This window comes from Elephas maximus, chromosome 6, assembly GCF_024166365.1.
Source record: "Elephas maximus indicus isolate mEleMax1 chromosome 6, mEleMax1 primary haplotype, whole genome shotgun sequence".
Lineage (NCBI taxonomy): Eukaryota > Metazoa > Chordata > Mammalia > Proboscidea > Elephantidae > Elephas > Elephas maximus.
The window spans coordinates 75,398,197-75,425,348 of record NC_064824.1 but is presented as its reverse complement, the minus strand read 5'-3'; the positions used below and the strand labels follow the sequence as shown (position 1 = coordinate 75,425,348).

General features: G+C 40.8%; 1 protein-coding gene across 4 annotated transcripts in view; it reads left to right on the top strand.

The window, feature by feature from the left end:
- Window positions 1–27,152, top strand: part of NFE2L2 (NFE2 like bZIP transcription factor 2) — a 45,052-nt gene that overhangs the window by 8,849 nt on the left and 9,051 nt on the right. Inside the window, exon 1 of one of the 4 annotated variants that reach the window (XM_049887521.1) lies at window positions 18,522–24,427. The exons of the other annotated variants lie outside the window; for them this stretch is intronic. Coding sequence (XP_049743478.1) covers window positions 24,425–24,427 — 3 coding nt within the window. The 5' untranslated portion in view covers window positions 18,522–24,424. Of the gene's footprint in view, window positions 1–18,521; window positions 24,428–27,152 lie in introns of those variants that run through there. 4 annotated transcript variants of the gene reach the window in all.

The following is a 27,152-nucleotide window of genomic DNA, read 5'->3' as shown; positions in this document are numbered from 1 at the left end:
TTAAACCTCTCGGTATCCCCTTGTGCTGTTTGAATGACTGCCTCTTGGGCTATGTATAGGTTCCTCATGTGCACAATTAAGTGTTCTGGAATTGCCATTCTTTGCAATGTTATCCATAATTTGTTATGATCTACACAGTTGAATGCCTTTGCATAGTTAATAAAACACAGGTAACATCTTTCTGATATTGTCTGCTTTCATCCAAAATCCATCCGACATCAGCAGTGATATCTGTGGTTCATGTCCTCTTCTGAATCCGGCTTGAATTTCTGGCAGTTCCCTGTCCATGTACTGTGCAACCACTTTTGAATGACCTTCAGCAAAATTTTACTTGCATGTGATATTAATGATATTGTTCAATTCTGTTGGATCACCTTTCTTTGGAATGGAGACAAATATGGATGTCTTCCAGTTGGTTGGCCAGGTAGCTGTCTTCCAAATTTCTTGGCATAGACGAGTGAGCGCTTCCAGCACTGCATCCCTTTGTCAAAACATCTCAGTTGATATTCTGTCAATTCTTGGAGCCTTGTTTTTTGCCCACTGCCTTCAGTGCAGCTTGGACTTTTCTTCCTTCAGTACCATTGAATCTCAGTCATATGCTACCTTCTGAAATGGTTGAATTCTGTTTGGTACAGTGATTCTGTGCATTCCTTCTATCTGCTTTTGAAGCTTTCTGTGTTGTTCAGTATTTTGCCAATAGAATTGTTCAGTATTGCAACTCGAGGTTTGAATTTTTTCTTCCGTTCTTTCAGCTTGAGAAATGCCAGGCAGGAGAAAGATGTGGCAGTCTGCATCCGTAAAGATTGACAGCCTCGGAAACCTCATGCGGCTGATCTACTCTGTCCTGCAGGGTTGCTGTGAGTCAGAATTGTCTTGATGGAAGTAGGTTTGGTTTGGTTTGGAATTTTTATGGAAGCAGACGGCCACATTTTTCTCCCGTGGAGTGGCTGATGGGTTCAAACCACCAACCTTTCAGTTAGCTGAGCGCCTAGCCACTGCACCAGCCCAAACCAAACCAGTTGCCATTGAGTTGATCCCAACTTATAGTGACCTTATAGGACAGAACAGAACTGACCCATAGGGTTTCCAAGGCTGTAACTTTTAGGGAAGCAGAATGCCACATCTTTGTTCTGCGGAGTGGCTGGTGGGTTCGAACTGCCGACCTGTGGTTAGCAGCCAAGTGCTTAACCACTGTGCCACCAGGGCTCTGTAACCATTGTGTCACCAGCCCTAAAAACAAAGCATTCAAATCTTGAAGGGGTCTTTTAGTGACTTAATTTTTTGGTTCTCTACACCTGCCTGATAAAGTCCAACTTTATATCCTGACCACCAAATCAAAAACCAAACCAGTTGCCATGGAGTTGATTCTGACTCATGGTGATCCCATGTGTTTCTGAAGAGAGCTGTGCTCCATATGGTTTTAATGGCTGTGATCTTGCGGAAGTAGATCACCAGGCCTTTTCTTCCAGGGTGCCTCTGGGTAGATTCAAGCCTCCAACCTTTTGGCTAGCAGATGAGTACTTAACTGCTTGTGCCACCCAGGGACACCATATCCCGACCACAGTGGTTACTATTTGTACTTAACTGTAGGGTTTTCTGGTTTACAAATTTGAATACAGGGGCTAGCTTCCAGACTTTTGCAGGATATATGTGTGTCTGTCTGTCTCATAAAAAACAGTAGTCTCACTTAAGAGACTTGAGGGTGTGGTGGGGGGCCCCTCTGAAGCTGGCTTAGCTCCTGTCCTATAGACCTGCCTGGCAAACAAGGTGGGAACAGGTTCAGGAGGGAGTGGGCACCTCCTTCCCCACCCCGGTCTGCCCACCCAGTGTTGTCAGGTAAAGCATATGTGGCCCCACTCAGACCTGCCCCTACCCTCACTCCTTTGGAAACTGCATGCTTTTCTAACTCAAGTCTTGAGTAGTTTGGAATTCTATTGTATTAAGATTTAAAAACAATGTCTTATTCATTTACTTGTTCTGAATGATATACATAATATGAGTTTATTTACCTCAAAACAGAAGAGTTTCAGTGTTAACATTTAGGCTACATGCAGTGCATACTTGTTGGTATTTTACTGAATCATTTCTTCCATTAGACGCCCTTTCCCTTCTTTATAAGAATGTAGCCAGCATTCAGAGTGGGTTGTACCCATCTCTCACCCCCTTTTGTCTGTGGGAGAGAACGGAACTGACCATTGGGACAGTATTGACTGTGTACCTAGGTGACCTGCTTATAAAGGGTATAGAATTTTGCTTTATTTCAGACCTGATGGTCTTTTGTCTGCTCAGGCTCAGTACAAAATTATAATATTTCACATGAATACAGAAACCCAACCTAGTCCCAGCCTAAGGGATTACAATAGAGGGAAAACTAAACACAGTGACATGTTGCCTTCTGGGAACAGAAGAGACACAGATATGATGCATGGTGCTAGCATGGTGCTACTTCTTCAGGAGGCGGAGGGTCAACTAAGAGCCTGTGTGTTTTCTTTGTTTTGCGGTACTGGAACCAGGGAGCCTTGCTGCTGTGTTTAGTGTGTTGAAGAACTAAGAATTTTTCATGTAAAACAAACAAAAACTTTTTAAACCATTAAGATACTGGTGTAAAAAACACTAAAAAAGTTTTAAAAAAACTATCATTTTTTACTTGCCATAGGAAAAATTGTCAGTTTCTTTAAGAAGTTGTTTTATTCTTGGTGATTTTCAATGACGAATAATTGAAAAACCAACCCCAAAGGACTGCAATAGGGCTGGTGTACTTTGTGCTAGCTGGGAAAAGCCGCCAGAAGCCAGTTGGGCGTGGAGCCTAGAAACAAAGGGGCAGGATGGGGGATGGATATAGAAGCCACAGGCAAATGACTACCATGGTCACAGAGCTGGCAAGCTGGTGAGCACTGGAGCCAGAATTGGAGCCTCTTTTGCTATCAAAGTCCTTCCACCTTTCTGTAAACCACTATCTCCTTTTTAGAAATCTCAGGCCTGGTGATTTGTCTTAGGGACACATATCACTCCTGCTTTTGAGGGTGAATGTATTGTGTAGCAGCATGGGATTCACATGTTGCCCCGTTTGCAGAAGGAATGAGACCACAACGATGACTTTATTCTGATTTTCACAGAACATTTGATAGTTACATATTCCTTTTAGTTAATGGAGCTCACATATATAATGATAGGCTAATTTAATAATGTAATCCTAGGAATTCCTCCAAAGAGTGGGGTGTAAATGGCTCCATCAGGGGAGTTCCTGATTTAGGTGAGTATTCCTGTCGTTGGTAGGTTCTGTGTACTCCCTAGAGCTGCCCATTTGGATGCCAGGGTAGGATCGGTTTTATATGGATACATGTGGTGTTAATGAAAGACTAGGGTCTCGGGATTTTGAATTTAGGGTTCAGAAAGGAGGAGAGAGGCATTTTAGACAGAGCTGGGGAAACCTCAGCTCTCACTGATCCTGATAAATAAAGCCTTATCTCCCCAGAGAAATGTGGGTAGCAGTGACTCCCAGAGATAGAAACTCATTCATCTCACTTCCTTTTGCACCTGCCAGACTCTTGGAAGTCTGGGGCTCAGGAAGTATACAGCTCTTGCCCTGTGCCCCACATTTCCAAAGTTCACTTGATAACAGTACAATTGTGCTATAAAGCTTCAATGATGATTGTGTGTGCGCTGGAGAAAATAAAAACGGAGAAAGAGGAAACAATTAGTCTTTCATTTCAGCTCGTGTTACCGACTCACTTCTTAAGTTTTGAAGAGAACTGAACTGGCCTTTTGGTGTCACAAGACATCTAAATACAAACCAAAAAAACAAAACCCATTGTCATCAAGCCGATTCTGATTTATAGAGACCCTATAGGACAGAGTAGCACTGCCCCGTAGAGTTTCCAAGGAGCAGCTGGTGGATTCGAACTGCTGGCCTTTGGGTTAACAGCCAAGCTCTTAACCATTGTGCAGCCAGGGCCCCAAATACAAACAGAACTGTTAATTTCATGGAAGAAAAGGGTAAAGAAACTTAACATTTACTGAAAACCTGCTCTACTGTGGTAGACCCTTGGCATGTTCCCTTACTTAATTTGACAATCTATGGAGACAAGGGCTATGATCTCCATTTTACAAATGAAAAAAACTCATTCGTGGAGGTTAAATAACTTGTCCAGGGCCATACTACCTGCAAGTGTAGAACAGAGATAAATTTTGAATGTCTGTAACCCCTATTCTCTCCCATCTCTCCCTCCCTCCTTCCTTCCTGTCATTTTTTATGTTTCTCTTTCCTCCCTCCTCCTTCTTTTCCTTCTCTCCCTTTTCCCCCTTCCCTTCTTCCCTAATGACTGTGGTCATTTTGCTAGATGTTAAAGGCAGACACCTTTACAAAGATTAATAAGTCAGGATCCTTACCTCAAGAAGCTCCCCTTGTTTATCAAAGAGGGTACATTGGCTGGGCTTCTCTGGTGCGGAGGACTGTCATTAATGCCCCATGTCTTGGTGACAGCCAGAATGCTCCCCACCCCAAATATAATTCCAAATGCTCCTGGGTGGTGGTGCCATCCCCAGTGGACTACTGTGATACACAGACTTCTAGAGATAATTTGAAGCCAGGGTATTACTGTTGACCTTGTTCTTTGCAGGGAGGCCCACAATGTCCCCAGATGGCAGCCTGTTTACATCTTTCATTCTAAACTGAAAGAGGTTAATGGAAGAGAGATCATGGAAAGTGATGAAAGCTCTAGAAACCAGAGGGACCAGGTACATTTCATTTACTCAGGTGGTCTAGGCCAGTTCCCTTAACAGAGAGCAACATTATTTGATGCATTCATTGTTGCTGCTAATATTTGCCATTTCTCAGGCCTCCAGCTGCAAGGAAATTGGTCCCAAAAAGATAAACATTATTACTGGTTTTTAAAAAATTTCAAGGAGATGAAGTTAAAAATTATTTGCCATACCTCTCTGGGTCTTCACTGCCTTTTCTACTGGGTACTTATTGATGAAGTCTGAAGGCTGAAGTAAGAGAGTAAGGGCAACTGGAGAATAGCTGAAGAGGTTGACATATGATAGTAATAGCTTGATGCTCTAGAAAAAAGTCTAGAAAATGGAGGGAAAGTGAGGCTGCCCACTTCCTTGTCCTTTTTTTGACAGTTAGCCTGGGGGAAATAACTACTACTCTCTAAGAAAATCAACTTAATCAACATTTATATTGATTGTTATATTATCCAGATGGCAAAATTCTTTAATGGATATTTAAAGATACTATCACATTCCTCTTCCTAAAAATCAGTTTTATTGTTAACTGGAAGGTGGGTATGTGCTCATAGTTCTTAAGATAAAATATTTTTTATACAGTGCCCAGAGATTAATTTTGAAGTATTGTTAGTGTGAGTTAGGTTAAATAATTTTCCTATGATGAGTAGTTGGATCTTAAGTGATAAAAACATGATACTTTTTGTTATCTAAGTAATTAGAACTCTTTAACCCCAGTCACCTTAGATAATACGATGAAAATACTGAATTCTGAACCTGAATACTGTACACTTATCCATTCAACAGATATTTATTAGGTGTCTATATAAGCTCGGGAGCTTTCAAGACATGAAGTTGTTTTAATCTTCTAAGATAGCAGCACAGGTGCTGTTCTCCTTGAAGGACATTTGTTTTTCAGATTTGTCTCCTAATTAACCAATCCCTTTGCTCTTTATAAGGTATGTTCCATTATATCAAAATTAATAGAAATTAGTTTACACCTTTGTCTCCTCGGCTTCAGATATGAGTTCTAGGGTTGTTGTTGCTGTGTGCCACTGAGTCAATTCTGACACATAGCGACACTATATGACAGTAGAACTGCCCCATAGTGTTTCCTAGGCTGTAATCTTTACAGGAGCAGATTGCCAGGTCTTTTCTCCTGTAGAGCCGGTGATGGGTTCGAACTGTCAACCTTTTGGTTAGTAGCCAAATGCTTAACCATTGCGCTACCAGAGCCCCTTCTCCTTTAGGGTGGGCACTGTAATTTGTTCTTTTTTGTAAGACTGTTATCTAGCCCTATGCTTGGTTGGTGCTTACTTTGTAGGAGCTCAGTAAATGTGAGAGTGAGTCAGTAATGGTGCTCAAGGAGATCAGTATTTAATAGAAGAAGCACCTCAGAAGACTGGCCTGGCGATCTGCTTCTGAAAACCCCGTGGAGCAGTCCTGCTCTGTACACGTGGGGTAACCATGAGTTGGAATCGACTTAACAACTAACAACACTGTGTGATATGTGACAGTACCCAGGAGAAAATGTCATTTCCAACTGGGGTGTTCGGAGAAGGCATCCTGGAGGAGGTGGCATTTTAACTGGTAGGATTTTGATTGGCCTTGGCTTCAGTTGTAAGCCCAAGAAATGGTGCAGGCATGAGCTGGACTGTTGCAGAGTGCTGAGTCGATAGGGCTGAAAAGGTTAACTTGGGGCTGGACATAGAGGGCCTTTAGTGCCTGTTGGAAGTGTTTCAGTTTTATGCAAGACATCTGGAAACCACAGAAGGTTTTGGAAAGGGAAAGACCAGAAGCTGTAGGAAGTTGTTGTAGAGGGCGAATGGGAAGAAGGACAAGTTAGAAGCAGGGAGAAAGTGAGGGGGCTCCTGCTGTAGTGTGGGGGTGAGTGGTGGTGTGATGGCTTCGTAGGTGTGGCATCAGCACACGCATTAAGGATCTGTAATTATAACCCTAAGTTATACCTCTGTCGGCCATTTAGAAAGAAATTTAAAAAAGTGGATTTCCTGCCTCTGTTGGCCCCACCATGAAAACATTTGTGCTCAAGCTAATACATTTGTATGTTTTAACAAAACTCATCTACCAGTGTTTTCATTACACTGATGAGAGCAGAGAAAAAAAGCCAGCGAGAAGTTGCTGTTTTGCTTTACAGGTAAATTCTTTACTTCCCCAAGGTGGCACAGAGGGCGTTCTTTCTTATTGCCCTTCTCTAAGATAGATTTACTGCCTTCAGTCTTCAGTTGTGACAGTCTGACCTTGGCGTCCAGTCAGAATGATTAGCAGCATTCAACCGAGAAAAGAAAAAAACTAGGACCGTATCTTTTCTCTCCTGTGAACTTTGCTGGTGAGCCCCAAGCTAATGTGATGGGGTATCTAACAATGTTGACAGTGGCAGCTGCCATCTCTTGGGGTCTTCCCAATTCCTGGCATGACCCTGAGTGCTTTAACAAACTACTTTTGCCACACGCAAGCCTTACTATGTCCCGCAAAGTAAGGAGCATTATCCCTGTTGTATAGATGAAGAACTGCAACCCAGAGAAATTAAGCTGATAGATTTTACAGTGAGATGTACCTCTGTTTCATTGTCTTTGGAATGTGGGTAAAATCTGTGTCACAGGGTTGTTGGAATTAAATAAGATAAAGACCTGGGCACAGGCTCTAGCATGCAATACACATTCAACAAATGTGGGCTTTTATGGTTTGAATCTTGCCCCCAAAAACATGTGCCGTAAATCCTAACCCCTATGCATGTGGTTATAATCCCATTTGGGAATGGGTTGTCTTTGTTATGTTAATGAGACAGGATTAGTATAGGGTGTGTCTTAAATCAGTCTCTTTTAAGATATAAAAAAGATTAAACAAGCAAGCTAGAAGCAGAGGTGGGGGAAGAGAGATACCAACCAAAATGAAGAGTGCCCACCAGCAGAAGCTCGGAAGAGACAAGGACCTGCCTCCAGAGCCAACAAAGACAGAAAGCCTTCCCCTAAAGCCTGCACTCGGAATTCAGACTTCTAGCCTCTTAAGCTGTGAGAAATTAAGTATCTGTTTGTTAAAGCCACCTATTTGTGATACTTCTGTTATAGCAGCACTAGATAACTAATTGTTATCATAATTCTATCTCTTCTTCTTCAGAGATGTTGAATATGTGGGGAGCTAGGATTTCCATGTCTCACTTGAAAAAATCCCTCCTTGAATTCTAGCTAAACATTCATGCCATTTTTGCTCTTTGCTGTAAATTTCTCATTCTCTTGTGGTCTTCCCTATGCATGTCCCTGGCCTTATGTGAGGACCTAATGATCACGGAGACTGAAGCCACATAAGAGAGAAAGCTGACCCGTGGTAGGGCCTTAGAAGTGCCCTAGAACAGAGAGCACCCACATGCTGCACCTGTCTTGCTTGTGGGACCTCGAGCCTGCCCACTGGATTTCCTATAACTATGGCTATTATTAAACCATCTCATAGAGCTCTTTCCCAGACCTGCTCCTTCACCTGTGGTGGAATGTCTTAGTCTGGGGTTGTGGGCCTGGAAGTGGAAGAGCATCCACAGGCAAGTTATTAGGACAGAGGGAACTCGGGGAGTAGAAGTGCCTTTGTGGAGGGCAAACTCCAAACATGATCTGAGTTGATGGGACATGGCCTTGTCCTCTTCCCACCCCTCTCCCCATCTTTTAGTTATTGTTGTTATTGGGTACTGTTGAGTGGGTTTTGACTCATAGCAAACTTATGTACAACAGAACAGAACACTGCCTGCTCCTGCGCTGTGCTCATAATCGTTGTTATGTTTGAGCCCATTGTTGCAGCCACTGTGTCAGTCCATCTCATTGGGCATCCTCCTCTATTTTGCTGACCCTCTACTTTACCAAGCGTGGTGTTCTTCTCCAGGGACTGATCCCTCCTGAGAGCATGTTCAAAGTACATGAGAGGAAGTCTCGCCATCCTCACTTCCAAGGAGTACTCTGGCTGTACTTTTTCCAACACAGGCTTGTTTTCTTCTGGCAGTCCGTGGTATATTCAATATTCTTCACCAACACCAAAGATTTCTTTGTGATAACTACCCCTAAGAAACTTTGGCCTTAAAATAAAAAGCAGAGTGTAAAGGAAAGGAAAGCCTTCTGAGACCCTTCAGGGAGATGACATGGTTGAAAATTTTTACGTTTATTATTCTTTGTTATTGCCATGCAAATGATTGAAACATAAACAAGTTGTGACCTCATAGTTTATTTTTTATGTAGTGGTTAGACCCAGAAGGTTAAAATTTAAATGCTTGCCATGTTCATTTGATGTCTTCAATAGGAATTGAATTTATTAATTGTATTAATACCTATTAATTGTATTAATATAATACTTTATCCTTTATCCTTTATATGGATATATATCCTTTCTATCCTTTTATATGTATTACATTCTTTATGTGGATTATATCCTTTATATTTTCCACTCGCCTGTCAGTTTGTCTTCCTGTGGTGGCTTGTGTGTTGCTTTGGAAGGATAATATCCATATGCCTAAAAGGAAGACCAGTTAATACAACTGTTACTCAAATTTATGCACCAACCGTTGAGGCCAAAAATAAAGAAATTGAAGATTTTTTTACCAACTTCTTTTTTTTCTGAAATCTGAAATTGATTAAACATGCAGTCAAGATGCATTGATAATTACTGGTGATTGGAATGTGAATGTTGGAAACAGGAAGGATCGGTAGTTGGAAAATATGGCCTCAGTGACAGAAATGACACCAGAGATTACGTGATAGAATTTTACAAGACCAGTGACTTATTTCTTGCTAATACCTTTTTCAACAACATAAACGGTGACTATAAACATGTATCTCACCAGCTGGAATACACAGGAATCAAATTGACTGTATCTGTGGAAAGAGGAAATGGAGAAGCTCACTATTATCAGAGCAAGGTCAGGAGCTGATTGCAAAACGGACCATCAGTTGCTCATCTATCCGTTCAAATTGAAGCCGAAGAAAATTAAAACAAGTCCACGAGAGCTAAAGTATGACCTTGAGTATATCCCACCTGAATTTAGAGACCATCTCAAGAATAGATTTGACACACTGAGCACTAATGACCAAAGACCAGATGCGTTGTGGAATGATACCAAGAATATTATGCATGAAGAAAGCAATAGGTCATTAAAAAGACAGGAAAGAAAGAAAAGAGCAAAACGGATGTTGGAAGGGACTCTGAAACAGGCTTTGGAATGTAGAGTAGTAAAGTGAATGGAAGAAACGATGAAGTAAAAGAGCCGAAGAGAAGATTTCAAAGGACGGCTTGAGAAGACAGAGTATTAGAATAAAATGTGCAAAGAACTGGAGTTAGAAAACCAAGAGGGAAGAACATGCTGTACATTTCTGAAGCCGAAAGAACTGAAGAAAAAATTCAGGCCTCAAGTTGCAATAGGGATGGATTCTATGGGCAAAATGTTGAACGGCACAGGAAGCATCAAAAGCAGATGGAAGAAATACACAGAGTCACTGTACCAAAGAGAATTGGTCGATGTTTCACCATTTCAAGAGCTAGCATTTGATCAAGAACCTGTGGAATTGAAAGAAGTCCAAGCTGCACTGAAGGCATTGGTAAAAAAAAAAAAAGGCTCCAGGAATTGACAGAATACCAGTTGAGATGTTTCAACAAACGGATGCAGCGCTGGACGTGCTCACTCATCTATGCCAAGAAATTTAGAAGACAGCTACCTGGCCAACTGACTGGAAGAGATCCATATTTGTGCCCATTCCAAAGAAAGATGATCCAACAGAATGCAGAAGTTATTGAGCAATTTCATTAATACCACATACAAGTAAAATTTTGCTGAAGATCATTCAAAAATGGTTGCAGCAGTACATCGACAGGGAACTGCCAGGAATTTAAGTCGGATTCAGAAGAGGACATGGAATGAGGGATATCATTGCTGATGTCAGATGGATCTTGGTTGAAAGCAGAGAATACCAGAAAGATGTTTACTTGTGTTTTACTGACTATGCAAAGGCATTCCACTGTGTGAATCATAACAAATTATGGATAACATTGCAAAGAATGGGAATTCCAGAACTCTTAAATTGTGTTCATGTGGAACCTGTACATAGACCAAGAGGCAGATATTTGAACAGAACAAGGGGATACTGCATGGTTTAAAATCAGGAAAGGTGTGCATCAGGGTTGTATCTTTTCACCATACTTATTCAGTCTGTATGCTGAGCATATAATGCAAGAAGCTGGACTATATGAAGAAGAATGGGGCATTAAGATTGGAGGAAGACTCATGAACAACCTGCAGTATGCAGCTAACAACCTTGCTAGCAGAAAGCGAAGAGGACTTGAAGCACTTACTGATGAAGATCAAAGACTACAGCCTTCAGCATGGATTACAGCTCAATATAAAGAAAACAAAAATCCTCACGATTGGACCAGTAAGCAACATCGTGATAAATGGAGAAGAGATTGAAGTTGTCAAGCATTTCATTTTACTGGATTCACAATCAATGCCCATGGAAGCAGCAGTCAAGAAAACAACGTTTTGCATTGGGCAAATCTCCTGTGAAAGACCTGTTTAAAGGGTTAAAAAGCAAAGATGTCACTTTGAGGACTAAGGTGTGCCTGACCCAAACCATGGTATTTTCAGTCGCCTCACATGCATACAAAAGCTGATCAATGAATAAGGAAGATGGGAGAAGAATTGATTCCTTCAAGTTATGGTGTTGGCATAGAATATTGAATATACCATGAACTGCCAGAAGAACAAGTCTGTCTTGGAAGAAGTGCAGCCAGAATGCTGTACTTAGAAGCGAGGAAGGTGAGACTCCTAATAAGAGGGACCAGTCCCTGGAGAAGAATGCTATGCTTGGTAGAGTGTCAGCAAAAGAACGGAAGATCCTCAACAAGATTGGTTGACACAGTAGCTGCAACAATGGGCTCAACCATAACAATGATTGAGAGGATGGCACAGGACCTGGCAGTGTTTTGTTTTGTTGTACATGGATAGGGTCGTTACGAGTCGGAATCAACTCGACTGCACGTAACAACAACATCATTTCTATTTTTAAGGACTATTCACGTACATTTTTTTCAAATGAAAAACAGTTCTGTGAGGAAAGGTGCTTTAGTCTAAGTTTTCTATTACAGGAACAACACAGTGAGGTTAGCTGGCTAGGCCAAAGCTACCCCTTACGGACTAGTTAGTGAGAGAGCCCCAGCTGGCACCCACATGTTTTCTTTCTACCACACCATGCAATCTCCTGAAAGAAGCCTAGGTTATTCTGAAGTAAGAGCTTGTGTTATTTGAGTGGGTAAGAACTCTGGTTCTCAAAAATGAACCTGGGTTGGATCTAGCTGTCACCATTTGTTCGATGGAGGTCTTCAGGCAAAAATACTTAACCTCTCCATGGTTCACTTTCCTTACTCCAGCATGGGGATAATGATATAACCCACCTTACAAGATAATGGATGCAAGTGCTTGGAATAGTGCTGAGTACATAGACGTGCGATATATGGTGTCTATTACTTAGAATGCATCATGCTTTCCTTTATCTCGACTTAGAAACTTGACACTGATCTTTCACTCTTAAATCTTGATGTGAAGGCTCAGCAGGTAGCCACTGTCCTTGAATATTTCTTTAGTTGCTTAATTGAAAAGATTCATATTAAGGACAAATAGATTCATTTTTCATACTGATTTTAAGAGAATGAAATAGATATATGTATTTGTGTGTGTGTATGTGTGTGTGTGCGTGCGCACAGTTGTGCACAACATCGAGTCGATTCTGACTCATAATGACCCTATAGGACAGAGTAGACCTGCCCTGTAGGGTTTCCAAGGCTGTAATCTTTACAGAAGCAGACTCTTGTTTTAGAAGACTTCTTCCAAATCTCAGGAGAAAATCATGTTCTTAGTTGGACCAGATAATATTTTTCCTGTCTCATCATCTAAGTCCTCTTATTTCTACCCATTCTTCAGATGACCTTTGCAACAATCACAGAAATTGTATGGGGTCTAGACAGTAACATTGTTGATTAACACAGGATGATCCAATTAGTCCTTAGGAGCCCTCTTAGTAATTCAGACTCACACAAGTTCTCTCAGGTCATTGAGGAAGCATTTTACAAATAATTGGTAACACTATAAGTACTACCTGGTGTAGCGCGACAGCATTAATATTCTCAGTATATTCAGTGTATGCTTAAGGAGTTATTTCCAAAATGGAAGAAGTTGGTTCAATAGAATTCACCTGTAAGGGGTGTGGAAGGCTCATTTTCCGTAGGCTCACACACAGCTGCACTCCCAGTACTGTAGCTACTAGGCCACTTGTGGCTCTTGAGTACTTGAAATATGGCTAGTGTAACTGAGAAACTGAATTTTTAATTTTAAAGAGTTCTGACTTAAATTTAAAGACGGAAGCAGTGTAAAATATTTTTCTGTTATGTACGACTTTGTTTTGATAGGACTACATTTCATGTTATCAAATCATATACTATTGTAGTGTATGTTGGGTGTGTATGTCATTTCTAATACCTCATTAATAATTTTTATATTGGTTACATGTTAAAACAATCTTTTGGATATATTGGCTTAAATATATTATTAAAGTTAATTTCATCTGTTTTTTTAATAAGACTGCTAAACTATTTAAAATAACGTATGTGGCTCACGTTGTATTTCTATTGGAGAGTGCTGCTTTAGCGCATGTATCTGTTCAGTTAGCTGAAATTAGCCAATATTTTTAAAATTCAAAATTAGTTTTCAAGGTTTACATATAAAAAGAAACAATCTTTGATGGTTACAAGGGAGGGGAGGGGTGGGATGGAAAAACACTAAATAGACAATAGATAAGTGGTAACTTTGGTGAAGGGTAAGACAGTACACAATACTGGGAAAGCCAGTACACAGTACTTGGGAAGCCAGCACAACTTGTACAAGGAAAGGTCGTGAAGCTCTATAGATACATCCAGACTCCCTGAGGGACCGAATTGCTGGGCTGAGGACGGTGGGGACCATGGTCTCAGGGAACATCTAGCTCAATTGGCATAACATAGTTTATAAAGAAAATGTTCTACATTCTACTTCGGTGAGTAGCATCTGGGGTCTTAAAATCCTGTGAGCAGCCATCTAAGATACTCCACTGGTCTCACCCCTTCAGGGGCAAGGGAGAATGAAGAAAACAAAAGACACAAGGGAAAGATTACTTCAAAAGACTAATGGACCACAACTACCATGGCCTTCACCAGACTGAGTCCAGTACAACTATATGGTGCCCGGCTACCGCCATTGACTACTCTGTCAAGGGTCACAGTAGAGGGTCCTGGATAGAACTAGAGAAGAATGTAGAACAAAATCCTAACTCCCAAAAAATGATGAGACTTAGTGGCCTGGCAGAAGCTGGAAAAACCCCAAGAGTGTGGCCCCCAGAAACCCTTTTAGCTGAGTAATGAAGACATTCCTGAGGCTCATCCTTCATCCGAAGATTAGACAGGCCCATAAAACAAAATGAGACTAAAGTGGCACACCAGCCCAGGGGCAAGGACTAGAAGGCAGAAGAGGACAGGAAAGCTGGCAATAGGGAACCCAAGATTGAGAAGGGAGAGTTTTTGACATATCGTGGTGTTAACCAATGTCATAAAACAATATGTGTACTAACTGTTTAATAAGAAGCTAGTTGTATAAACCTTCATCTGAAGTACAATAAAAAATAAATTCCCAAAAAAGTTACTTTTCAGACTTATATTTTGGACTTCATAGAATCAGGCAGGGACTTTCAGGGTCACCTAACCGAACCCCAACCTTTTGCAGGTAAAGAAACCAAGGCAGAAGTTACTGTAAAATGATGTCACCTAATCTTAGTGTTCTTTATAGTCTGCCACTTAGAGGGTCGCCATGAGTTGGAGTTGGCCCACCGGCGGCGGGTGTGGTTTTGGGGTTTGGGTGGAGCGCTGGGAATGTAGTGGACGACAGGGATGAAAAGGGATTAAACTTCCATCAGATCCGGACTGAAGACAATGCCTTTGAAAAGAAAGAATCTCAGATGGTAAGGAAAAAGAGTTTGTGCTGTGCCTTCCAGTCAGTGGGCCGTGTGATCGGGTAGGGTTGGACATGGATTTTTGTTAGGCAGTGTAATGATACTTTCATGGGTAAGAGTAATGAGGTAAAAACAACTCACACTCTGTGTGAGCATTTATTTTGGAAAACTTCATACATCTGGCTTCCATATTTTAAGAAGTCATTTTCTCAAAACCAGCGGTTTTAAACCATTCCTACAGTGTTTGTCCTTTGAGGAAAACACTGAGAACTTGATTTCATGTGTTCATTACTTAGTTGAGGTGTCTGGTGAAATGCAGGCCTGTTTTCTGGTATTGTTTTCTTTTAAGTGTAGCAAAACCGATTTAAAAGACATCAATAACTTCATCGAACACCCTTGGAGCAACCCAGTATTTTATTTATTTTTTGAGGATTTGGGGATGGGAGGCAAGGGGAGGCATTAGGGTCGACCTGGTTGGACTTATTTTCTCTTTAAAAAGGTTTCATTGTGTATTAGAAATGCTGAGGTTGCTGATTTTGCCTGTTGTGCTTTGTTTCCCTATTGCAGCTTTGCCTGAACTCTGTCTTAACTGTGTTCACCGGGGCCTCTACATTTTTTGCCCCTGCAAACATGCTGCCAGCTCCTCATGTTAGACCTGAAGGCCCAAACCAAGGTTAGCTTGGCTGGAACAAGGCTGGGCATAGGCTGGTGGTTAAAGAAATGCTGGTTGCTGAACAACTGACACTTCTGGATGTGACATTTATTCTCTTGTTCAGCCTCAATTTTATAGTTAGGAGATAATGGGAGGCCTCGATTTTGAAAGGATTCTGGAATTAATATACGAGACCATGCAAACAATGTGTTTTATCGAGTGAGTACCACGTGCCAGTAAGATGCCAAGTGGGAAGGACATAAATGAGCTGGGAAAGGTGTGAGGACATGAAGGAGTAGGGAAAGGGACATTCTCTCACAGTGCTGAGAGTGTAAAAGACACAACACCTCTGGCTAGGGCTGTTTGGCAATATTTATTCAGAATTAAAAATGCATGTACTCTTTGACCCAGCAATTCCACTTTGAAGTATTTATTCTACAGATACCTTCACAAGTTTATAAATGATTTATATACAAGGATATTCATTATAGCATTATTTGTAATAGCAGAAGCTTACAAACAAAAATCCATCAATGGGGGGCTGATAAATAATTATATTATTAAATAATATATTATTATTGTTATGCTACATCCTTATACGGAATCCCTGGGTGGCACAAATGGTTAAGCACTCGGCTACTAACCGAAAAGTTGCTGGTTCGAATCCACCCAGAGGCCTCGGGAGATAAGCCTGGCGATCTGCTTCTGAAAGGTCACAGCCTTGAAAACCTTATGGAGCAGCTCTACTCCGCACACATGGGGTTGCTGTGAGTCAGAACTGACTCAGTGGCAACTAACAACAACAATATCCTTGTAGTGAAATGATGTTCAGCCGTTAAAAATAATAGGGCGACTCTATGCCCTGATGTGGAACTATCCGTAACACAGATTAAATGGAGGGAAAGAAGCAAAATGTGGAACACTGATTATTAGTCTCTGTGTGTGTGTGTGTGTTTAATAGAGTATCTTTCTAAGAAGACACAAAAAATCTGATTCTAGTTGTTGCCTTGGGGAAGGGTAACTGGGAGATTACTTCTGCAGCATTAAAATTTTGTACTGTGACTGTGTTGTCTGTTCAGAAAAGACATTGTTATGCCCTGAAGTAGTTCATAGTCTAGTCAGACCATTGTAAGAAAACCCAAATAAGATGTATAAAATGGGTAAATATCGATTTTATGGGAAGATTAAATCCTAAGATTTGCCTGTCAGTGGTCAAGGTCAGCGATCTTAGTGTTTATAGGTAGACAATAGACTTCCAAGCCCTTCATCTCTGGGAGAGGGCACAGGGGCTAAAGCCATTTGCAGAGCTTGCCCTGTTTTTGTGTGAGCATCAAGGAGTGTTACCGTTGTGTGTTGGGAAGAGCCTCCCAGGCTTGGAATGGGAAGTTTTGGGTTATAGTCCTAGCTCTGCTGCTTGCCGAGCGTGAAATTTGGGGCAGTTACGCTAGATCCCCAAAGCCTAAATTTGCCCATCTGTAGATGAAGAAAACTATATCTGGTCGACTTCCCTTGCACTGCTACAGTGAGCCTCGAGTACCACCCATGAACAGTCCTGTAAACCATAAAGTGCTTTGCAAATGCTGGGTGTTAATAGAAGCTGTTAGATGCCTGTGTAGCTGGCAGGCTAGGGCAAGAGATGCTTTTGACCTTTGACCCTGGGCAAATCATTTCATCCTCTAGACTTCAGTTTCCCTATTGAAAAAACGAAATGGTCTGTCTCAGTGATCCCTAGGGTCCCTTCCCATTGTAGCATTTCCGTGACAGTGTGGTATTAGCAGTAATTCCCATCTCGATTAAGATGAGTCATACTGACCGAACAGTCCAAATGCGAGGAAGAAGTCTCTGTGTATGAGATGGAAAATCTGAACCTCTGTGTCGGGTATGAAAACATTGCCATCATCGAGACGGGAGAACAAAGGAATAGGAGGAGGAAATGGAGTGTGTGGCTAATTGCTTCCATGAACAACTTATCACTTTTGCCATGAGTCCAGAAAAACTGGATGGTGCCCGGCTACCTTACTGAACAAGTTTGATCAAAGATTCTGTAGAAGAATCCTGATCTGAAGGGGAAAATGCAGAACAGAATTTCAAATTCTCATGGACTCCAAACTTTCTGGAGCCGTGGAGGGTGGATAAACCCCTGAAACTGTTGCCCTGAAAAAAAAAAGAGGTAACCTTTAAACCTTAAACCAGAAATATCCCCTGAAAATCTTCTTAAAAACCGAACAGTAGTTTAACTTAACTAGTAAAAAATGTCTGCCTTGAGCATTATGCTCTTTTAAGAGCTATCTATATGGGATCAAATTAACAACAGCAACTTGGAAGATTAGATATGAATCTTAGGGGACAATGAGTTTATGTTAATGGGAGAGGAACAACTCAGAAAAGGAGGGTGAGTGAGTACACAACTTGAAGTATATAATCAGTGTCACTGGATTGTACATGTAGAAACTATTGAATTGGTGTATGTCTAGCTGCATATGTTCCAAACAACATCAACAAACTAAAATTAAAAAAAATAAACATATAAAATTTTGATTGAAAATCTCCAAAGAGATAAATAAAGGGAGACCAAGAATGCATAAAATGAGTGGAGATATAGTTTGTTTGTGTTCTTTATGCCTCCACAGCCTCCTTGCTTTCAAGTATGCAATTGGGCGAGACCTTTGGAAACCAGGTTTGGCCCTTGTTTATTAGGTAGGGTATTTGGACAATCTATGACAGATGTCACCTCCTCTGTGAGGTCTTTCTGTGCAGATTTAGTGATACTTCCCCCATGCTGCCTTAGCTCCTACATGCTCCTCATCACGCTGTCTGAGAACTGAGATCAGAGATGGTCCCTTATTTACCTTTGTGTCCCCAGCCCCTAGTACGGTTCCTGGCTTCTGAGAGATGGCTATATTAGATGGATAAGTGGACTAATGATCCTTGTAGGGCACTAGGTACACTAATCTTTTTGGTCTTGACCAGCAGCTTTATAACTATCACCATTCCAGTAAAACAAAATTTTAGACATTAGTAACTCTTTTAAACACACCTTGGAATACATGTTAATAGAATCTGCATTTTAAAAAAAAGCTAAATGTTTTGGACAATCTCTCTCCCTCTCTTTGTATATATGTATATGTATAATAATATATAAACATGTATATTAAATAACATAAGTATATATGCATAATATATAAATATACTTAAAATTCATCACCACCACCATGGGCACACTAGCCTAACAAACAGCATATTGTACTTACTCAGCCCCCAATCCTGGATAACCGTCCTGATGTTTTTTTTCTTTTTTAGCTAATCATACAAAACCCTTCTGCTGACTCACAGAAACCCTAAGGTGATTAAAAATGGAAAGGGCCCTGAAGAATGAACTGTATCATCTCTTTGACAACTGCAGGACCCAAAGCCTAGAGCGAGTAAAGGACCAAGGACCACTCAGGGAGTTTAGTGGCAGAAGTGGCTGTACAGAACCCCTGGGGTTGGAGTATATTGGAGCAATCCCCCTCCTTTGTGGAGGGTGCCCTGTGGGATCATTCTAACAGTAGTGGAAGGACCTACTTATAGAGGCAAAAAGTTCCTTTCATGTTTGGAGGACAGCATCTGGAACTGAATACCCACATGGCTTGTTCAAAAACGGGGAAGAGATTAGAAAAATGTGTCCTAACGTGTGCTTATAAACCAAGGCATTTTGTCTTGGCAAAGTAATCATAACCCTTGAGTATGTCCTCTGAGGCCTGACAGTAGCACTCTGCTCAAATACAATCAAAAAAAAAAAAAAAAAAAAAACCATCCTATTGAATCCTAGCTATAAAACCTCATGGAAAAGACAGAGCAATATACTTTTCATAGCAGGTGGAGTCACCTACTGTTTTGGAGATTAACTGTCCTTCTAATTTCAAGCCAAGCTACATATGTGCCTCTTAAAAAAAAAAATCCAACTCACTGCTTGCTTTGCTTTCCAGTTTTGCTTTATCTTTGCATCATGCTTCATAGTTTACAGACCAGCATAATGGACGAGAGTTCCAGTAAACTGGCTGGATCACATTTCTTAGATTGAGTCATTGCTGAGAAACTTGTTTGTGAACAGGAAGCAGCTCATGAAAATGTCTGTAGATGCCAGACTGTGAGGAAACTGAACCACTTTCTAGTTGAAAGATAAAAAGGGTAGAAGGATGGTACTGCTACCCAGGGAATAGCCAATTTGTGATTTGGGGTTTTAACTTTTTGAACAATTTCTCTCTTGTTGGTGTATGGTTAAGAAATTTTATGTTATTAAAAAGTGTTAGTTCTTCAAGATGGAGGAGGTAATCCTTTGTAAAATTTCGCCAGAAAGAAAATTTGGATTAGTATAACAGTTACTACCTATGGAGCCCTGGTGGTACAGTAGTTAAGTGCTCAACTAACCAAAAGGTCAAGAGGATTCCAACCTACCAGCCGCCCTGTGAAAGACATGGCTGTCTGCAGTTTGCTTCCGTTAAGATTACAGCCTTGGAAACTCTCTGGGGCAGTTCTGTAGGGTAGCTCTGAGTCAGAATCGACTCAATGGCAACAATTTTTTTTTTTTCTTCTTTACTACCTATTAGGAATCTCTACTAGGCCAGTTATTTTTAAAAATGGAGCTGTAGTTACACGGAAATAAACCTGGCAACATTTAGACTTGGCCTAGATGAGTGTAAGGGCCCTTTCATCTCCAATATTCTGTGATTTAAAATTTTTATCACCTACTTCACAATTATTGTCCAATTTGCTTACTTGGGATGTGTCATCAGGGGAGATTAGTCACTAGAGGAGGATATCATGTTTTACGAAGTAGAGGGGCAGTGAGGGGTGTGGGAGACCCTTGGTGAGATGGACTAACACGTTAGCTACAGCGATGGACTCTAACATGCTGGCAGTTGTGAGGATGACACAGAACCTGGCGACGTTTTGTTCGGTTGTACGTAAGGTTGCCATGATTTAGAGGCCTCTTGTCAGCAGGTAGCAATAACAACTTCACAATTACTGTAGCAATATAGTCAAGAGCTATCAAGTTGGTCCTTCAGAACCAAAGTACTTAAATGTGGGAAAACTGTAGAAAATGACTTGTCTCCCTTCTCTAGAGTTGTTGGAAAACAGTTGGCATTGTGGTGGATTTATCTTTTTGTATGGAGAAGTAGGAAAGAAGCCATAAAGAAGTAAATAGGTAGAAGAATATTTGTGAAATACAGTCATCATTAGTGGGATTTATTTTAACAACAAACTTGCTTGGAGTTATCTTACTTTGGTTATTTAGTAAGGATTGCGTACGTACTGCTGAAGCAAGCACAATTTAGTAAGGATTGTGACTGCAAAGGAGTAGAGCTCTGTGAATCAAGGAGGGGATGTTTTGTTGTTTTATCAATTCTTCAAAATTCAAACACACCCTCAATTGGTTTTATAGCCTCCTGCAGTTCTTAATTTGGTTTATACTCATCCAGATGGTAGGATCTGACTCATGTTCTATCCGGTTTTGTTCAAAAATATTTGGGCAGCTTCTATGGGGGAAAAAAATTAAACTAAATTTAGCTTTTAGGTAAATAATATAATTACCTGGGCGTAATATAAGAATAAAATGTGTAAAAGAAAAACATTACCAGACTCTGAATTCTATTGACCAGTATTTGGATGGAGAGATTCCCAGGGGAATAAACTATAAGATGTATCGTTTTCTTAATGGAAATAACTGATTTTAAGAAGGAAAAACTTGAGATACTGTCTTACCTGTGTTACTGTAAAATTGGAAGCCAGTAACAGTTTTCATCTTGTTTACACAGTTAGTAATCTGTGCAGTTTTACTTAGAGAGTTTGTTGGTGACATGTTATTTTTAGGAGGAAGCCTCCCACCACCTTTGCATCATTGTTGGGGCAAAATAGAGAATGGTTTGAGGAAGGGAGTTACAGGTCTCATTTACACATCGGATTGTGTAAAAGAAACCATTTTATTTTTCATTTCAATTGCTTTTCCAAAGCCTCAGTTTACTGAATAGCTTTAATTTAGAAGAGGGATTGTGTTATCGTTGCTGTATCTTTTCCTGAGTTTTTGGCTCATCTGAACATGGTAAGTGCTGATCTGTTCAGAGGACTAAAATTGGCTTGCAAAAGACTTCTTTAATATGGATTCTGTGTTCAAGGCTTTTCTTCTTTGTTTATCCTGGTGCCAAGATGTTTGTTTTAAAGTGGTAGAGCTAACAGTCCAACTTCAAATTTCCCATAAAATGTGTAACAGATTACCCAGATGGCAAATGATGATATATACATTTTAAACATGAATATTTCCATTGGGCCAGATGGTGATTTAACACGAATTGTTCAACATTTATGTTTCTTATTAAGCTGTCTTCTTTCGTCTAAGCCAAGCTAGCAGTATAATTTGGAACACATTCAGGAATCACTAAAGGACAACGACAACAAAAAACCCAGACACTAAGTGGCATTTGGCATTTGCTCCGTATGGCACGTGAAGGCACAGAGCCGGTGCCTGCATTGCCTTCAAGAAGCTTTGTCCCTAGTCTTAAGGAACACCTTACAAACCATCCCTCTGCTTTCGTCTCCCTTCCCAAGCCCTACTTATCTGACATTTTGCATTGCAGCCTTCCTCTTGGGGGACTTGCGGGAGATTAGGCAGCTGTACTTCCTCGATGCCCTGCATTTATGTGCAGAAAAGCAGTTTTAGTTCTTCCTTAGGCCCTTCCCTTCCCTGCTCTTGTTTGTTTTGGACTCCACCCAGACTATTATTTCCTCTTAGATGATGATGCCTCAGCTTGGCAGAGAGACGGGTCATTTGTGGAATAAGTCATGTGCTCACACAGCTCCTTGCAGGAAATGCTCCCTGCCTGCCTGTTAGGTCAACACAGAACACAGTAACTGAGCCTGTGGGGCCCCCCCAACAGCGAAGCTTGGGTTGACATACTGTCACAGTTCTCATTTTAACACGAAGCTTTGAATGTTTCATACAGTATCAAATCTCTGCAGGTTTCCTTCTTCTGAAACTTACGTGAAAATCTGAGTAACACAGAATATGACGTATTGAGGCCATGGCAGGAAACCCATTGTTGCTGCATCCTAAATTTGGCTAGAACATTAGTTTTTAGAAATTCCAAAAAGTTGCTTAAAATTCAAGCCTTTTTTTTTTTTTTAAAGTGTAAGCTTTCTTACACTTAATTGTGCTCATGAGGAACCTTTACATAGATCAAGAGGCAGTTGTTCGGACAGAACAAGGGGATACTGATTGGTTTAAAGTCAGGAAAGGTGTGCGTCAGGGTTCTATTCTTTCACCATACCTATTCAATCTGTATGCTGAGCAGATAATATGAGAAGCTGGACTATATGAAGAAGAACCAGGCATCAGGATTGGAGGAAGACTCATTAACAACCTGCGTTACGCAGATGACACAACCTTGCTTGCTGAAAGTGAAGAGGACTTGAAGCACTTACTGATGAAGATCAAAGACTACAGCCTTCAGTATGGATTGCACCTCAACATAAAACAAAAATCCTCACAACTGGACCAACGAGCAACATCATGATAAACGGAGAAAAGATTGACGTTGTCAAGGATTTCATTTTACTTGGATCCACAATCAACAGCCATGGAAGCAGCAGTCAAGAAATCAAAAGATGCATTGCATTGGGTAAGTCTGCTGCAAAGGATCTCTTTAAAGTGCTGAAGAACAAAGATGTCACCTTGAAGACTAAGGTGTGCCTGACCCAAGTCATGGTATTTTCAATCGCATCATATGCATGTGAAAGCTGGACAATGAATAAGAAGACTGAAGAAGAATTGACGCCTTTGAATTGTTGTGTTGGAGAAGAATATTGAATATACCGTGGACTGCCAAAAGAACGAACAAATCTGTCTTGGAAGAAGTACAACCAGAATGCTCCTTAGAAGCAAGGATGGCGAGACTGCATGTTACATACTTTGGACATGTTGTCAGGAGGAATCAGTCCCTGGAGAAGGACACCATGCTTGGCAGAGTACAGGGTCAGTGGAAAAGAGGAAGACCCTCAATGAGGTGGATTGACACAGTGGCTGCAACAGTGAGCTCAAGCATAACAACGATTGTAAGGATGGCGCAGAACCAGGCAGTGTTTCGTTCTGTTGTTCATAGGGTCGCTATGAGTCGGAACCGACTCGGCGGCACCTAACAACAAAACAACAACAAGGTTTCTTTTAGAGACCTCTCATAACAAGAATAAATATTACATAAACAAAAAGATACAAAAGTAGACACCTAGGACACTTAACAAACCTGGTTTGGTGCCAGTATGATCACATTGAATGCTGCCCAGTGTACATTAAGAACGATTAGATGTTGTCACTTAAGACACCCTTTGTTGGCCTTCCTGGTGGAGACAGTAAGCTAGGGCAGTAGGAGCCACTTCTTGTTTCACATCAGATAATGAGACTGGAATGCTCAGGAGCTGAACCTAGACCATGCTTCCTATTTTATTTTTCCTATTTGTTGGTAAGAATTCATCAAGGTGTTCTTTTCTGATCATGTTATGAGAAATTTAACAACAACAAATTGAGTTTGTTTGTAACCGTGCATTGAAGGGTAGTCATAATAGGAATTCAGTGGCAATTGAATGGTGGGTGTATGTGTGTATGTAAACATACGTGAAAGTGTATGTAAAAGTATGTGGGAGTCCCCACTGCCATCACCACCACAGCCACTGCCGCATCATTCACAGAAATTACGTCTTCTAATTTGCTCCTTCTTAAGGTTGCTTTATAAATAATTTTAGAGTCAATCTTAAACCCAAATCCTTTCATTTTTATTTACATTGTATATTGCACATGGCTAGTAAGTTTCAAACGTACTGTGACAAAGAACTTAGCAGCTCCCTTGTTTTAATGAAGGTGTACATGACTTTGGAAAAAAGTTAACTGGTTCATTTTTTCTGCCTATCTAGGTAGTCCCAACGTTAGCTCCCACTACGGTTAGGCCCACAACTGCATTCTTACCCATTGGCCTGGAATTTAGTCTCAAGCATAGCAATGGTAAGGCCCATTGCCATCAACATGCATAACAATATGTACATTCTTGACATTTATAGGGATCTCTTTCACACATCTCACTTCACTACCAACATCTGTATGATAGTAGTAAGATGGAATAATTATACTAAATTTATAAATACACCGTCTAAACCTCTTAGACATGATCATCTGATGGGAAGGAAGAACAAGAATTATATCAACTGTTGATGCCACTGTATTGGATTATTTTAAACTGAATTCCACTAGAGAATTTCTTCCCATCCGTGAGGACTGTGGGTTCTAAGGCTACTTGGCAACAGTCAGATTTGTGAGCAGTTGTTCCACCGTAAATTGCTTCAGTGCTCTTTCAATTCTTATATGAAAAAGACAGCTAGATATTTTTTTTTAAGCCAGGATCTCGTATCTTAACAAGGAAGAAGCCTCAGCCCCAGGCAGTCAGCAGAAAGTGAGGGGGGCAGTGGGTGTCAGGGTGGCATCAGGGTGCAGAGACACTTGGGTTTCTCTTACTGATCTTCTGTACTTTCCACACCAGTTCTTAAAAGGGGTTGGAATAGGTACTGCCTATTTTATGTTAACCATTTGCTGTAACTGAAATGTTGGAGGTTCGAATCTACCTAGAGGCACCTTGATCTACTTCTGAAAAATCAGCCACCGAAAACCCTATACACACAGCTCTACTCTGGCACGCGTGAGGTTGCCGCTAGTCGAAGTAGACTCGATAGCAACTGGTAGCTTGAAGAGAGAAACTAGAATTTGATTAAGATTGTGTGACCCTGTATCCCTTTAATTTTTAGTGCTGGCATTTAGTAAATGTGACCGCATTAAGCACCTCTTCAATTCCTTGGTCAGATAGCTCCAGTTTGATGAAAAGTCTAGAAAAGACACTCTACTGTATCTAAATTCACTGAAAAGAAATACCCTTATCTTTGAAATAGGGATATTTTAACTTTATATCGTTGTTTTGAGGATCAGTTTGTATACATAGAACAGTGCCTGGCAGAGAGGAAGCCCTTAATAGGTGTTGGCTTAAAAACAGTTACGTAAGAGCCACAGGTGCTGTTTTTACTGTACCTGCCTGTGTGCTTTACGCTATGTATTATACTCTTCAAGGCTACGATAATGAATAGGAACCCCATGAGCAAGGGTTCACAGCATTTGAGACTCCAACACCAGCCTTTAGTCAAGGTTAGAGGCGGCCTTTGCCATCTAACTAGCTGTACTCCTTCCAGGCTGGGTTGCCTTCTACTACTTTGTTGGGTAAAAATAGTTCAGTTGCTCACTGAAGCAACAACCGTGTTATTTTTACCCTTGGGAGGCTGAAAGTAGTAGAACTGTACAAATACTGGGCGGTCTAGCACTGTAAGCCACAGCAGAACCAAAAGACAAAGTTTTTAATTTGTGCCCACTGTCTCTATTGGCCGTCAAGTTCCAACTGCCATTCTCCCTACATCTTGATCTTCCCAGAGTCTCCATTTCATCTTACTATTTTCAGTGTAGGTGATTTGTTAAGTGAAAACTGTTACAGATTGAATTGTGTCCCCCAAAATATGTGTTGTAAACCTGTGGATGAAATACCATTTGGAAATAGGGTTTTCTGTGTTATGTTAATGATGTCATACCAGTGTAGGGTATGTTTTAAGCCAGTCACTTTTGAGATATAAAAGAGCAGATTAGGCACAGAAAAAAGCAAGCACAGATGGGGAAGACAGATGCCACGCCACATGAAAATTGCTGAGGAGCCCAGAAACAGAAGCTGAAAAGAGACAAGGACCTTCTGTCAGAGCTGACAGGGAGAGAAAGACTTCCCCTAGAGCTACTACCCTGAATTTGGACTTTTAGCTTCCTAAACTGTGAGGAAAAAAAAAAAATCTTTTTGGTGAAGCCACTCACCTGTGGTATTTCTATAGCAGCAGCACTAGATAATTAGGAATTTGATTTAAATTTCCTACGTCTGTTTAGACTTTTCCAAAAATTGAAGTTACAAATCAGGAAAATTGCTTTTGACACATTTTTGTTTAGGAAGGTCTGGATGTGGTATCAACCCTCGTCACATAGGCCAAAACTCTCATGTCTTTTATTAAATCAAAATAATAGTGTTAGGTGTAATAGAGTCAGTTTCAACTCACGCAATCCCATGTGACAGAGTAGAACTATACCTTGGGATTTTCTTGGCTGTAATTTCATGGAAGCCAGCAGCCAATATCCAGGTCTTTCCCCCATGGAGCTACTCGGTGGGTGCAAACTGTCAACCTGTTAGCAGCTGAGCACTTAACAGTTTGCACCACTAAGATTCCATATAGATATTCACAGAGATCTAAATATAAATATATATGGCCTTGGTCCAGTGTTGAGATTGTAAGATTTCCATTATAAGACCATAAGATTCTCCCATATCTTAAAATGTTAATACCTTCAATCCTTCCCCACCCCCCCCCCTTGTTTTTTTAAAGAGGATCATTTATGACTTCTCAGGAATGAACCTGGTGGGCACTAATGTTGGGGGTAGAGCCCCTTCCCCAACTCTTCTAGTACGCAGCCACTCGTGTCACGTGTTACAAGATTACTGCTAGCTAGAATTTCTCATTACCAATTTGCCTGTGCCTCAGGAGCTAAAACTCAAGTTGAGAGGAAATTGTTCTAATAAGTGATCCACTGAGAGACCAGAGTAGGAATTAATGATGGGAGGAGCTAATCAGTCCAATGTAGGAAAAACTAAAAGAACGGT